This window comes from Ixodes scapularis, unplaced genomic scaffold (assembly GCF_016920785.2).
Source record: "Ixodes scapularis isolate PalLabHiFi unplaced genomic scaffold, ASM1692078v2 PGA_scaffold5__190_contigs__length_132052651, whole genome shotgun sequence".
Classification (NCBI taxonomy): Eukaryota; Metazoa; Arthropoda; class Arachnida; order Ixodida; family Ixodidae; genus Ixodes; species Ixodes scapularis.
This window is the reverse complement of record NW_024609880.1, coordinates 91,552,475-91,567,778: the sequence shown is the minus strand read 5'-3', so window position 1 is coordinate 91,567,778 and position 15,304 is coordinate 91,552,475. Positions and strand designations below refer to the sequence as shown.

Here is a 15,304-nt window from a genome sequence, read left to right as displayed (position 1 = left end):
TATCTGTAGTTCTGCTAGACGGTTCTTTCATTTTTTTAAACCACAAACCAAGAAATTTGAGAGTCTTGATATCCCTTAATTTCAAAGGTTTCAAAATGAATGCTAGTGATAACTAATGAAGTAACGGACCATAAGCTCAAACAAATGAACGAATCCGACGCAGCCTAGGTGTATACATGCTCAGCTGGACGGCTCCTCATGAGAGTCCGGGCTCAGTCACAAGTTGAGTAATGCGGATTCTTGGGCGAGTTGGTACTGAAACTTGGAGAACATAATAGCTCTTCACGACAGGGACGAAGGGTAGGAACGTAGCGCATTGCGTTGTCTCGTTCCTACCCTTCGTCCCTGTCGTGAAGCGCTATTATGTTCTCCAAGTTTCAGTCACAAGACTCGCCCCTTTCATGTATACATTACATTACGCTAAACTACTGCCCTGTGTACGTTGGAGCAGGCGTAGAGATAGCATACAACATTACAGTGTCATGACTCGGGTCACACCTCGTTGTGTCAAATTTAGCGATAACTTCTAAAGTCTAAAAAAACAAAGAAACAAAAAATCTTGAGGGAGCTGTCATTCGCTTACAATAAAATTTAAAGCACTGGATACTCCTAGTTACTCAAGTATCACCCTTCTCGAATCCTGCCGCTTTAGCTTGTCTAGGATTTCTGCGACGCGTCGCTATTTGAGTGTGTGCGTGTGTGCGTGTGTGTGTTTGGTTAATGGCGCGTCTTACATGTGAACACGCACGCCCTTCTTGGTATCTCGTGGCCGCCGGCGACACGGCGAGATTGACCGGGGCATTTGAGGTGACGTCACGCCATTTTTGGCTCAAGGCCCTTCCATTATGCGCCACAGGGGCTTTAATTAACTTTGGTGTTTAGCACCGTGCAGACAATCTTTTTTTTTTCTCTCTCTCTAGCGCTTGAAGTGTTTAAAAAAAAAAAAGAACGTGCCGGAAATAGGCGCGGCTATAGATAGAATGGCAACTCAGCCTTCAGAAAACTTTAGGTCGTAATCAGCCATTATCATGTCAAAGTATGCGAGAAATGTTCACGGAAGAATTGCAACTTTGTTCGTTAAAACAAAATCTGCCGTACAAAGAAAAGGCCTAGTTACAGCGACTTTCGCGAAATGAACATCATGCTCGTCCATGCTATAACGATACACATACGTTTATTATTTTCAATGCGAACCTCATTTCAAGGCCTCTTCACTCGCTTGAAGAAATTATAAAATCGCTGTGATGAACCAACAGTGTGCGCTTTGCCCGTATGTACATGGAGGATCACTTCGTAGATTGTAGGCTAGGGCAACCAAGTTCTCAAATCAGAATTCTTGAGACGTGGATCAAAATGTTAAGTCAAGACTTAGCAATACCACTTCCCACAGACTTCCCGCAATGCGCCTAAAGAGACTCAGAGCACTTCTTCAAGAGAAGGTATGCGATATGATCGTCGTAAAACATGCACGAAACGAAATTGAAGAGCGAAGTTGCCACGGAGGTTGCTACTTCGGGGTTTGCAACAGTATTGCACAACTAATTCAAAAGGGAAAACCCTAACGGTAAACAAAGGTATCTTTCTTGTTGCTTTCTTTCGACAGTGGTTATATAAGACCCTCGATCGTCGGTTCGACACGACGGCATCCTCTGCGTGCAGCAGAGCAAAGGTGAGTGGTGTGGGAGCGCTACCTGATACTGGCGTGGTATTTCGCTGGTCTCTCATTTTCTTTTTCAATCCCCATTATTGTGGTGTTCATTTTCTTTAGAACAAAAGTCGTGTTAGTCCTACTTCATCCAATGAAACTAAAGATTATTGTTCTCTTTATTAAAAGTAAATATAAATAAACGTTCAATAATGCTGTTGCCTCTATTGAAAGCGTAGTTTGTCTTGATAAACGCAATAAGTTCAAAATTTAAAAAAAAAATATATATAACATAATCTTTTTTATTATGCACCAAGTAGTTTAAGGAAAGTCACTCCTAAGTGTGATTTTCTTGTTATGAATGAAGCAATTTTAACAATTATCATTACTTATGTCGGTGATGCAGAAAACAAGTCAAGTACCACACAACATCATCAATTCTGAAATAATGAGGGTTGTTGCTGTTGCCTTGATCGCCATCCTCGTTGCTGGTAAGTCATTGTTTTGTTTTTTTCACGTCAAATGATTTTGATGGTCGACTTGGGAAGGTTCCAAGATCGATCCTCGGACCAGGCGGACTCTTTCAGCGGCCATCAGTCGCTTAGAGGGCGCAAGTTAATGTGCTGCATTACGAGTAAAAACCAGTTAATCCTAGCGTAATGGAGAATCGGTTTGACTACTTTGAACTCAAAAGTTGCATTTTGAGTCAGAAACGCTAAAACGTAAGGCCCCAAGGATACAAACGGACTATAAATAAATGAAAAAGTACAATCACATAGTGTCTCAAAAAAGTTCTAGTTTGAAAGAATGTGGATGATTGCCCTCCCCCCCCCCCCCCCCCCCCTCCCTTTTCGGGTTTTAATATGAAGTTAATTTACCTATTGCCTGTGTTTTTTCTCATCAATCGGGAACTAACGTCCTATATCTTTCTAACACAGGCGCTTTCATGAGTTCCGCCGGAGAAGAGACCGAAGGTCAAGTTGCTCAGGTTTGAGTTCATGAGCAATATTACAAATATTGGTATAATGTACACAAACCTGCAGTAAGCTTTATCCCAGAATATGATATCTGGATACGCGATTTTTACAAATCAGATATTAGGATTTCCGTAAATCCTAATATCTGAAGCATCAATCTCTTTGATGTGATTACGGAGGATATATAACACTCCAGGCAGCAATACGTTGGCCATCATTCTGGGAACAAGATATGAAACCTATTGTCTTATTTTGTGTGCTATATATGGCTAGCGTGTATGTTTCCTTACTAAAAATGAATGAATGTCTATCGATCTTTTCCAGCGTCCGCATAAAACAGCTGCTTTGCCAGTTCTTAAAATTACTTACACTATGGAAAAAAATCTAGTGTGTACAGTTTTCCGGAGTGATTTAGGGGGAACCAATTGCTGTCATCGAATGATCATTCCTAGTACATCAATCGACGTTTTTGCAAAATAATTGCTCGAATGACAAGGCTGACATGTCTAGACCTAGAAAACGGTCTGTGCCGTGGCACTGTGCTTGAAATTTCAGCACGCGGAACTAATCGGTGGGACGCCAGTGGTTGACGAAACTAGTCAGGAGGACACCAGTGATTGGCATTTAGGATGGAGACAGTTCACATCCAGGGCAGTTTTCGAGTGCGGGCTTCGTACTGATTGGTTCTTGATTTTCTTCCACGACGTGGCTCTGGCTGTCTCTTCAACCAAGCAGCCTGAGACAGTCCCTGCAGGAAAATCGGACGGCTCGGAGCCAACAGGGTCTTCGAACAGACATCAAGGCTCAGCAAGCGCCAGAAATGTTCTGTCGCATCCACCGTTCAGGATATAAATAAAACGTGGAGCGCTACTGCTTTGCATCAGATTGAAAGTTCATTTACGTGGACGTCCTCCTCTTGGAGACATAGCTGCAGCCATCTTATTGTGTTCGCAATTATTGCAATATATTGCCGCGCGCAAGATCACTGACCTGTAGAAGGTCCGTCCGGGGGCGCTAAGCTGGACGCTTGGCGAAAACGACGGCGAGAAATGTGGCGGCCGCCATTGGCCAACGCCACACTTGACCTTGGCGCCGGCCAATCATAGCCGCCGAATTTCTCGCCGACTTCTCCGACAAGTGTCCACATTAGGGCCCCTGCTCTTTTTTTGTTTTAGAAAGTGCAAGTTCATTCTCGCCCCGAGCGCGCTACGATCGAACCTTCTCCACCGAATATTCGAGGTAGTGACTCACTCTAGATAAAAGGCCGCCGGCGACTTTGTCGAGTCAGTCTCGCCCCAGCGTTCGGCTCTGCTCTCTCGCCGAATTCGACGCCCACGACGCTATCCTGTTATCTTTTGTTACCTTTTTATTTTTGGGCACAAGTTCGCCCTTATTAAACGTTTCAGTTTCGCCAGTTATTCTGTTTCCTCTCCCTTTCATTCTCGACAATATGTTCAACTAACGAATTGCATGGTGCAATATTGTTTCATTGCTGTAGTTCACTTTACTCAATTATTGCTACATGTTTTCTGACTCCCACTCGCCTTCCGAGCAAGCAGATGTCCAAATTTATTCTGTGAATCTAGACCTTACTTTTTCGATCAATATTTTTTTCCTTGTTCTCTTTTGGCCATTAAATTGACTCGGCATGATGCCATGGCACACATTTATTATTTTATCTAGGTAGAGGCCTTACTAGGCCAATACACGTGGAAATGTTATATACACAAGTAATTGTACAGTTGAGAATCTTTATACGCACATGTTAAAGTAAGCAACACCAAACTGAAATAAAAGATACAAAACAAGCCATAATTAGGCAAAACACACAAAAAAGTAAAATTTAAATATATGTTAACACGGGCACGCTACAGAATGTAAACCTAGGAGCGTCGGTGAAAAAATAGAAACCCCAATTTGATCGTCAAAAAAAAACTTTACTAGGTTGTAAATTCAATCAAGAGTGAACAAATGACATCATTATGCCTTATTGATACGTGGTTCTCAACAGAAAGCAATTATTACATGAACTTCGTATTCATTTATAATTTAAGAACCCTGAAGGTGCTATTCAAAATACCGAGGAACCAATAAAGCTCCTGGATCAGCTTAATTCCTTTGGTACCCTCGACGTTACCCTTAAAAAACACTCCAGTAAAACAAACAAAAATTTTTCCCAAAAGCCTAGACAAGAATTGTGTATAAAAATAGTTGATCACGGAAGTTCGGTGGAGAAGCTTGAGGTCGCAGCCCACTAGGCTCCGACCCTGCTTACAGGGTGCCTACATCTCTCATCGGCTGGAGAGACGATTGACGTGTGAAAGGTTGGTTGTAAATTTGTATCTCCGTGCCGTAATAGTATTTTAATCGACATTTTTTTTATGTTTGAGAAACAACTCCCGTCTATATTGTTTCCAAATGTTTTCTGAAATTGGTTCTCCGGCTTTCGCTTCAGACGTTAAGAAACATGGCTGCCAGGGTCTGCTGGGTGGTGAACGGGCTGAATGAGCGTACCTCGTTGAGCTCGTCATTTTTTTATGAGTGCGGATCGTTTTGAGTGTACACAACGATTTAGAGGAAGATTTCATCAACGGACATGGTTTGCAGCAAACAGCTGTCGCAAGTACGCTTTTTCGGCCGCGCTGTGTGGATGCTTGTTTCTGTAGCGGGGCTTGCTTAACGTTCCACGTCAACTGTTCTGATCAATCTGGCGTAATTTCTTTCTTTGCAGGTGTTCATGCTGAATGAAAATGTTGGTTTCCATAAAAGCGGCCCCGCTTTTCTGTGAATTTTGCAACCACCCTGATTGTAACCATGGTTTCAATACCTGGAAGATACCTACTCACGTACGAATTTGCGAGCCAATTGGCTGGGGGTAATTGGGCGCTCGCCTCGCATCAAGTTAGTCCAAGTGTGTTACCGTCATTTGGCTTCGATAGGCGAGTAGCTCTCACGTTTGCAAGACCCCTGGATTGCCAAAGAGAATAATTTCAGGTAACGTTTTAATTGTGCGTCATGACGCTCTCTCACCTTACTAGCGGATGCCATGAGAAAAAAAAAATAACAAGAACATAAAAGCTTCGATGTCTGCATATTTATTTTGTTCCTTTTTTTAGTTTCCTTTGTCGCTTTTTACCGTACATCGACAGATGCTGACAGACGCTTGTGTTTGACTGTTGCCTGCGCATGATGGAACGTTAAGACGTCGTTCACACGGTCGAGTCTTGCGAGCGTAGAAAAAGCTTTTAGACAGGGGCGGAATACTAGCTGACGGACGTAGGTGAAAACGGACGCCGACGGGCAGCGTTAATGTCCGTGTACTTTGGGCACGGCAGACGACGATAGACGGTTTTGAAATGGCACGCGATGCCGGAAGCTGCCGCGCGTCTGCTCTCACAACTAGCAGGCGTTGTCGGACTTTAGACTAGACGCTCTTGATGTCGGGAACGAGAGAAACCAGGCTTGTTAGTGTGTTCGGCCCAGCAGCCAACCCAAACCAGTAGCAATGAACGGGAAAAGTGATTTGTGGGCGAGACAGCGAGGTACAGGGACTTACAACAATAAATTGGCAGCTGAAAGGGGCCCCCAACGGGACGCCGCCATCTTGCACATTTTTGAGCAGTAGACACATTACCTTAGAGTTTTACGTCAAACGTTTACCGAAGTACCGCGCACAAATATTTTCTTATTAATCTTTAATAACAGTACTCACGACATAAGTCAAAAATGTGCTTTTACAGCAAAAACTTGGGCACCTTCGCAATGCCTCCGCCACCTGAGTGCATAGCCTCGTACAAAGAACTAAACATACGCACAAAGGCGGACTGGAAAGGTGAAGGAGAAAAGCTTACGTGCAGACAAAACGGGAAGGCCACGGCTTACGAGCCCCAGGAAAGAAAGATTCGATACTGTACTTCGTTCATCCCTAAGCTGACTGTGCGGTGGGAGCTGCGAGCTAACCAGAACCAATCAAACACCACCTTTGAATCACCGACCCGTCCCTTTCTCTGCACGTTGGTATGAACCAGAGCGTGGGTACGTGGCGAAAGATAGACATGTGACTGTTCCAAAAAGCCCGTAGCTTCAACCGCATGCACTGTCAGCTTATGGATGAACGGGTTTTTGGCTACAAGGCGAAGGACACCTCACCAATGAGAGAACCGGACAAGCACGTCTCTAGCCTTCATGTTCTTTCGTCAAGCTAGGTCAAACCGTAGGCTTCGACCATTGTGAACAACAGACGATCTTAATAATTAGTTATTTCCAAAATCCTTGTCAAGGCCCCAGAACGTTTCGTGCGTCCTAGAGTAAAGCAGGTGCCGCTCGCGGTATGCATCGCTGCCTTCCCTTGAAAAGTTTATTCGGGAACAAGCATACAAGCTAATATCGCCACCCGTTTGTTGGGAAAGTACACAGTTTAAGAAGCGCGCATCATTCCTTTCCTCAACTGGCGACGCTTCTGGTCAGCAATTATCCAGCCCTTAGTGTGACAATGCACATAAACTTGGGCTCTTCGGGTGTTTGAGACAATTCTTTTTGGGAGGACGGACCGAGAATACGTCAACTAGTGCACTTGGGGCGATAGGATTGTACTGCGTCCGAGGCGGAAGGAAAACGTTTCACGCCATGACTCCTCGTAAGAACGAGCTTCCATGGCCCAACTTAACATACTGACACGGGACTATAATTTCGTCTAAATCAGGAAGAGGGAAACATACTACCCTACTAGTAAGGACCTTCACCTTTAAATGAACAGAGAAACCGGTGAGTCGACTGTCGTTGAGCCACATGTAAAAGAGCTATTCGTCATATTTAATACCGATGTCGTGTGCGCCAGCAAAACGACTGTTCAGTATGGTTCACTTTGACGCGCATAAGGCTGTTGCAGTACGAACAGGAAGGTCTGAGTTTTGGTACATCTACGGTAAATAATACACGCACAAATTACTGCTTCAAGGCATTAAAAAGTAATGCAGAAGGAATTTCATTACTTTTGGAAAGTAATTGTAATGTAATGTCATTATTTTGAGTCTGCGGTAATTTGTAATGTAATTTAATTACATTTTTGGAGTATTCAGGATAGTAAGTAGTTAATGTAAATTAATTTTGCCATCTCTGATGCAGGTCATGTGGTTAATTAATGGATAGGATTAAGAAAGAATATAGAAGAAACTAGCAAAGCTTGCCTTTAAACGTGGCAAAGCTGGAGGCTCCTCTCTATAGCTATGATGTGCACCTATAAAAAAAGCAATATTTTTTGTCAGCTAGGTCTACAACTGCGGTCTTAAAATAAAAGGTCCATTTCATGGTCCTCGTCGAAATACCCGGTCCTTAGGATCGCCGTAAAAAGGGACGTTAGGGTCAATTTCATTTTCATAGTTACAAAATTTGTTTTTCTAATTTTTAAACTAATTTTTTACGGGCTTTACCGCTTACTTGGCATATTTTATAAAGATGCAATGATGGGCCAGGGTGTCATAAAAAAGTAGATGTAAGGAAACGTTTTATATTGTTAATGCTTAAATTGCCAAAAAAAAAAAAAAAAGGAGCTGCTACAAATCCATCCCGCTGTCGCTGTGATCCCAGCCAGTCTCGCCGTTCGGGCAGGACTCGTGATCCGTGTCTGCTACGCTCCGCGGCGTGCGTCACGCTGCGTTGGATCACTGTCACGCCTCTTGGCGTGGCAGGCATTCCTGTAGCTATCGCTTGTCCGCTACAAGACGACACCAGGCGCACCTTCCGCCTACGCAAGAAAATTTCATGGCACGTCTCCAACACCGGATTTGCGATACGCTCGCGGTAAATCATGCGTAAAACAAAACTTAGGGCCAAAAGTAGAGACGGAGAAGACTTATTTGGGCGTCGCAATAACCTGCAACCTGGAGTTGCAGGTTATTGCGACGTGAAGGGAAAAACACTAGCTGTAAAGAGGACTTTTTCATCGCTGGTTTGTTTGGACTGCAACAATATAAGAGCTTTGGACTCCGGTTAGATACCACGGCTTTGCGTAGAGCTCGAAGAAGGTGAGTAGGGTTGCTAACAGGTAGAGGCACTGCTTCTCACTTTTCGTATTGTTTTTAATTGATGCCCATTCTTGTTGTTTGTGAAACAAAAAAAAGCGTGTAAAAGTGATGTTGTGGCTCAACATAAATTGCAACTAAGATATTTAATCAGCAGTCCTACTTCATACAAAGAAGAAAAAAAATACTTACTTGCTCGCTGAAAAATAACAACAGATAAAATAGCTTTAATTTACACTGCTGCTTTGTAAGCCTCTTGCTGGTAATTATTATACGAAATAAAGGGGAAATTAAAAATAGATATATTGTTAATTCAATTCAGAGCTAGCAGTTTAATTGCGCACAATTTAAGAGTTATTTTCGAGCTACGATTAAAGCAAATTAACAATCATAAATATTGTTGTTGGTGCGGCAGGACGCAGGCCAAGTAGAACACCGCATCATCAACTTTGAAATCATGAAGATCATTGGTGTTGCCTTGATCGCCCTTCTCGTTGCTGGTGAGTGAATTTTTGGTAGTTATTCATTAAGATCTCGAACTCTGAACTCGAAAGCTGCCTTTTCAGCTCTTATTTATGAACCCTATAAAATAATGTCCCGCATGTTTCCAACTTTTTCAGGAGCGTTTATTACTTCCAGGGCACAAAGGGAAGAAAAGCAAGTGGCTCACGTTCGAGTTCGTGAGTTACGCTTCCCCAAATATTTGTGTCAGTAAAAACATTAGAAGAAGTACAGTAATCTTTATGCAAGATGCGGCTAATAGTTTGTTTTGTGATGTTGTTGCAAGTATTTTGATCCCACTAAGCTTCAGAATTTTCCACGAAGTGTAAAACAACACGGGCTATGTGCTATGCTATGTAGCATTGTAACCTCGAAAATCCTTTTGAGCGCTTAGCGTTAAGAGAGAGAGTACCCAATTAATAGGCTGTACGCATGCTCCCGTTTTAATATTCCATCAATATTCCGACCACGTGCTATTCCGCTCTCAGCATGGACGGAAGGTTACCACACAGAGAGCTACTAAAGTTTTTCAGAACACCTTCCAGATCCCAGTAGACAAAGCTGGCCGCACGCAGAAATCTATTATTGGAATGATCTACGTTTCTCCGCACACAAAATCAGATAGCAGCCAACCAATTTGACGCAGCGTCTGCATTAAGCAGTCACGTTAAGGACTTTAAAGGATTCATCTTCAAAGTGTGCGTGCACGAGCCCACGTCAGTCCGACGGCCAAACGTTCAGAGCTACTCAAGGACTCAACAACAGTGACGGAAACACTTCAAAGCAAAACGTTTTCGTCCTTTATCAATGGCGAATATGTTTTAACTTAATAAAATTTGGAACATTTGTGGAAGTTTAAGCCAAAGAGCTTCCCAGCCTGCGCATCGTCCGAATATCCCCCACGCCCCAGGCCACCCTATTTTCGCCATTTTATATATGTTCTTAATCATGTCGTATTACACCTGAGACTGCGGTGGAAGAAATCGGAAGAACTTTCAGTAGAAGGAACAGACACAGAGAACGTCTCAAACTCAGCTAACTGGTTTATTTCTCAAACAGCCTTTAAGTACCCACGGAACTTTTTCCCAACCACACTCAACAGATAAACTCCTTTGTTGCAGACATTTCAAACCGGATGGATACAAAAGATACAAAACAACCCACACATGGGACGAGGACTTAACAATGGGACACTGCGGATCATCGCAGTGACCTTGACAGAGATATGTCCCGAATTATCCTAACAGTCGCGTCAAAGCGCACAAAAAAAAAAAAAGAAAAACCACACACAGGTGGTCTCTAAACCGTGGCAACGCACCCAGAAAAAAAACAAAAACAAAAAAAAAACACCACAACTAACACTTTTTTTCCCCCCTTTCCTTTCTTTGGGAAAACACACCCAAGTGATCTCGAAATCGCGATCACATTGCATTCCTCTATGTGCTTTGCTATTTCGGAGTTCGGCGCATGCGTGCGTACATTTCTCTGGTGTTCTAGTAACCTGTCATTAAGGCATCTTGAAGTTTGTCCCACGTACTTAAATCCACATGTCAACGGAATCTCATATACTACACTCTCTTTGCAAGGAACTGAAGGATCCCGATGGGCCTTCTGACAACCCTTGTGGTCCGACAGAAAGGGCGTCAACCTGCTTAATTTTAAATCTGAAGAAAAAACTACGTCCACGCCGAACTTTTTTGCGAGAGCCTTTAGGTTGTGGGAAATCCCGTGGAAATACGGGATTACTGCTATAGCAAATAGCAAAGCACATACAGGAATGCAATAATTGTAATGCGCATTGGTCAGAGACAGAAGTTCTGCATAAAGAGCGAAATGACATTAAGAGGGTCGTTAAAGAAACAATAAGAATAAGTTCTATCGGAAACTGCATAAGCCAAGCATCGATGCAACTTGGACGAAACTCCAAAAAGTTTCTCAGACTTTGAACGAACGCATTCGGTTTACGAGAAGAAGGTGGGGGAGAGACAATGTATATGTGTATATACATCTAAAAATTTTTTTTTTTTTTTTTTTTAAATGTGCTTGTGATCGCGATTTCGAGATCACTTGGGTGTGTTTTCCCAAAGAAAGGAAAGGGGGGAAAAAAAGTGTTAGTTGCGGTGTTTTTTTTTTGTTTTTTTTTTTTGTCTGGGTGCGTTGCCACGGTTTAGAGACCACCTGTGTGTGGTTTTTCTTTTTTTTTTTTTTGTGCGCTTTGACGCGACTGTTAGGATAATTCGGGACATATCTCTGTCAAGGTCACTGCGATGATCCGCAGTGTCCCATTGTTAAGTCCTCGTCCCATGTGTGGGTTGTTTTGTATCTTTTGTATCCATCCGGTTTGAAATGTCTGCAACAAAGGAGTTTATCTGTTGAGTGTGGTTGGAAAAAAGTTCCGTGGGTACTTAAAGGCTGTTTGAGAAATAAACCAGTTAGCTGAGTTTGAGACGTTCTCTGTGTCTGTTCCTTCTACTGAAAGTTCTTCCGATTTCTTCCACCGCAGTCTCAGGTGTAATACGACATGATTAGCTACCACCAGCTCGCCTGCACTCTCACCGTCTTTTCAATTATATATGTACTTAGTTAATCTCAATTTAAATCACGCGAGTTCGAATTTAGTGATTCTTCACCAGTAGATTTGTTTTGCAACATTACAGATTGATCGATCATCCTTTGGATCGCTGATAACAATGCGGAAAAAAGGAATTACAGTAAATGTTGAGTATAGTTTTATTAACAACTTCTCACTGCAGCAATCCCTGCCGCACTATAACAAAAACAGCTTGATTTTTTTAGTTATTTATAAAAAAAGTGCCATTTGATTTTGTTCGAGTTTTGAGTTGATGGCAATATGACATTAGTTTTCTAGTTTTTGTTTCCTACTTATTCCTTCGGAGTTTGTGGGAATTGGACGTTACGTGGTTGACGAACGAAGTGGAAGGTGGAGATCAAGCTCAATGCTTCTTTTTCCGCAGAAGCGCACTTTATTTTGCTCTTGTTCATTCTTATAGAAATCTTTATTGCTTAATTATCATTTTATTTGAATACAATACGCTTGCACATAGAAAGCATCAAACAATAAATGGACGATTAATTTAAAAAATTGGGGATTATTATATAACAACAAAAATAAGTCTCTATTTCCAGTGCCCAAAAAGAACCAGCAGATATTTTTAGCGGGAAATGTTTGATTTAATTAATCATTGAAAACTGGTATCATCTAAATCACAGTTGAAATGATTATAAGTTATATTCTACACCCTGCTTTACATCAATTGTGGTGCGACACCAATCGATTTTTATATTGACAAAATTGATTAAGCTGATGCGAATAATTGGTGTTTTGTGCATCTCGTACACTATACGTGTACGAGCTTTTTAAAATGTAAGGTTTGTGCTAATTCGATATAAATGTTTTTTTTCAGGACGCGGTTTTGGCTGTCCCTTCGACGAAGACACCTGTCTGAAGCACTGCGAGAGCACTGGAGGATACGGAGGTTTCTGCAGTGGACCTGTGATGCAGTCGTGCGGATGCTATTACATTGTACATTGATACGTTAACACGAATGTATGGTGCTTTTCGGTAGGCTGTGAGCTTATTTGCGGGGATTGTCTTGTCTCGGAAACAAATCTACTTCTGCAACAGCATGTTTATCGTCCTTGCAAAGGGCGCTCAATAAACTCCTTACGTTGCTTCACAATCTGTATTTATTATTGTAGGTAATTGAGCGCAAAGATATTACATTTTCACTGGTAATTTTCTCTGCCTTTTTTTGCGTGTAGAACAGATTGTGGTGTCATGAATCAGCCCCCCCCCCCAAAAAAAAAACACCGGCCGTAGTGGCGAAAAGAAAACCCGGCACGGGCGTTTCTGGCACGATAAACAGTTGGGAACGAAATTAGATCGGCCAGCTGCGAATTTATGCACAAGGGGTTGGGCAGAATGAATACACCACACGTCTGTCCGGAGCAAGACATACATTGGCAATTCTGAACAAAATAGGCTACAATAAATGAAAAATGACAATAAAGACAAGAAACAACAGCACGAACAACAAACAAAGTTTAAATTGGCTGTTTATGAATGAAGAACACAATGCGAACATCACACCATGAGTTCTCAGGGGAAAACGAGGATTATAAATTGCCGCGTATTCATTACAATAAAAAGAAAGAGTATACATATTCAAAGTGTTAAATGTCCGTAACGTTTTTTAACTCTTCAAATATCAACATTATTGTTTATATATATATACAGATATAACTATGCTCGTTTATATATTATCTATATATATAAACAGACATACGCAGATGAATGAACCGTACTTAATCCAATGAATCAAAGAATCAAAGTTTTCAGGAACCCGCCGAAAGCCAAAAAAAAAAAAAAAAGGCGGAGCGAGGATTTGAATTCTGGGCCCCCCAATGACCGGTCAGGTGTGCTAACCTCTACACCACTCCACCTTGGCTTTCTGGCGTTTCCTACCTGTCTTATTAAAGGGGCACTGACACCCCAAAGGTCGTATTTATTTTTATTGTCTAAAACGATGCAAGTTGCAGTCATAGACATGCAAAAAAAAACCGCATCGCGAAAAAAAATTTTCCCGCGCGCGCGCGCGCCTTTTTATTTTTGGCGTTTGATTTTCCCGCCTCTCGCCTCCTCGCTTCTTTTGATCGGTGACGTCAAAAATCAGGAAATTTAGAAGCTTTGTAGGCGACATCTCTATAACATTTAATTACGGCAATCGTAAAACATGTTTTTTAACGCAATTGCGAACGCACTACGGCCCTTCTTTTTGAAATACCAAAAATCGGGAGTTCGTTGTGGTGCCGTCTCCTGGATTTGTGTCCTCCAACGGAAAAGAGGCGACACCGCTCAAAACCGGTCCGCCGTAACGCTGCCGCTCACTCCTTTCCTCCTCGCTTTGGGTCGCCATGGCAACAGCCGGGAGTGGTGAAAGGAAGTCGACTCTCAGGTCTCCGCGATTTTTGACGTCAAGGCACCGGCGCCGATCGCGCGGGAACTTCGAATTCGGCATTTGGAAATTGTTTTTTTACTTCACAAATACTGAACTCCCAAATTTCAAATTTTGAGGGTAATGTCCCGGCATCGTTTTCAATCGTTTCGGATAATAAAAAAAAATATGATTTTGATGTGTCAGTGCCCCTTTAATGCATACGAAACGAAATGTATACAATCGGAGGTGTTCTGGAAACACACGCCGCCGCGTGGAACGGGGTACGAAGCTTGGTGTCACGTGGTACGTGAACATTTGTTCTCCAGAAATCCTATTTGGACCCAAGATATTAATTCGAAAGTACATATACTAAAAAAACCTTTTAGTACATATACTAAAAAAAAAGCGCTGGTTCCCGCTTCTCCAAAGTACATATACTAAAAATGGAGTAGTGTAGAGGTTAGCACACGCGACCGTACATTGGGAGGCCCAGAGTTCAGATCCTGGCTCCGCCGTTTTTTGGCTTTCGGCGGGTTCCTGAAACCTTTTATTCCTTGATTCATTGGATTAAGTACGGTTCATTCATCTGAATATGTTAGTTTATATCCTCCTCGGAGACCACGTACGATGGTGTCAAGAGCTCGTGTTATATATTCAATAACGTGGCTCTTGATTCTCTCAGATGATGATGATACCGTGTCTCTAAAGCTCGTAAACAAAGAATACTACATGTACACCGGAGGAGACAAACAGTGGGAAGATTTCTGGAGCACAAACGAGCAGGTACCACGTGACACCAAGCGTCGTACCGCGTTCCACGCGGCGGCGTGTGTTTCCAGAACACCTCCGATTGGATACATTTCGTTTTTGTGCATTATTAAGACAGGTAGGAAACGACAGAAAGACAAGGTGGGGTGGTGTAAAGGTTAGCACACCCGACCGGACTTTGGGAGGCCCAGCTTTCAAATCCTGTCAAAGCTGTATGTTGGGCTAGTTGTTATTGGTCTTGGGTTGCCAAAGGCATGGTAGCGCTTTTTTGGACGAGGACAAAAGAAAGAAAGACAAGACAGACACCAGCGCTGTCCTGGTGTTGGTTGATTGATAGGATCGAAGCGTGTATGTATGCCTCATTTCCATGTTGATTAAATAGTTGCAGTCAGCGTTCGTGTCTGTCTTGTCTTTCTTTCTTTTGTCCTTGTCCAA

At 42.5% G+C, this 15,304-nt stretch overlaps 1 protein-coding gene across 1 annotated transcript; it reads left to right on the top strand.

The window, feature by feature from the left end:
- Window positions 1-2,036: 2,036 nt before the first annotated feature.
- Window positions 2,037-12,696, top strand: LOC121047420 (defensin-like). Its single transcript, XM_042294270.1, has 5 exons — window positions 2,037-2,136; window positions 2,584-2,633; window positions 9,058-9,142; window positions 9,263-9,322; window positions 12,569-12,696. Exons 1-5 carry the CDS (start codon window positions 2,037-2,039, stop codon window positions 12,694-12,696), a joined length of 423 nt encoding a protein of 140 aa, XP_042150204.1.
- Window positions 12,697-15,304: the final 2,608 nt, after the last annotated feature.

Excerpts from the sequence above, each read along its gene's own strand:
- LOC121047420 (XM_042294270.1), top strand. The coding sequence starts at position 2,037 with ATGTCGGTGATGCAGAAAACAAGTCAAGTACCACACAACATCATCAAT. Across the intron at positions 2,634-9,057 it reads CCGAAGGTCAAGTTGCTCAG|GACGCAGGCCAAGTAGAACA; the intron begins GTTTGAGTTCAT and ends TTGGTGCGGCAG. Across the intron at positions 9,323-12,568 it reads AGTGGCTCACGTTCGAGTTC|GACGCGGTTTTGGCTGTCCC; the intron begins GTGAGTTACGCT and ends GTTTTTTTTCAG.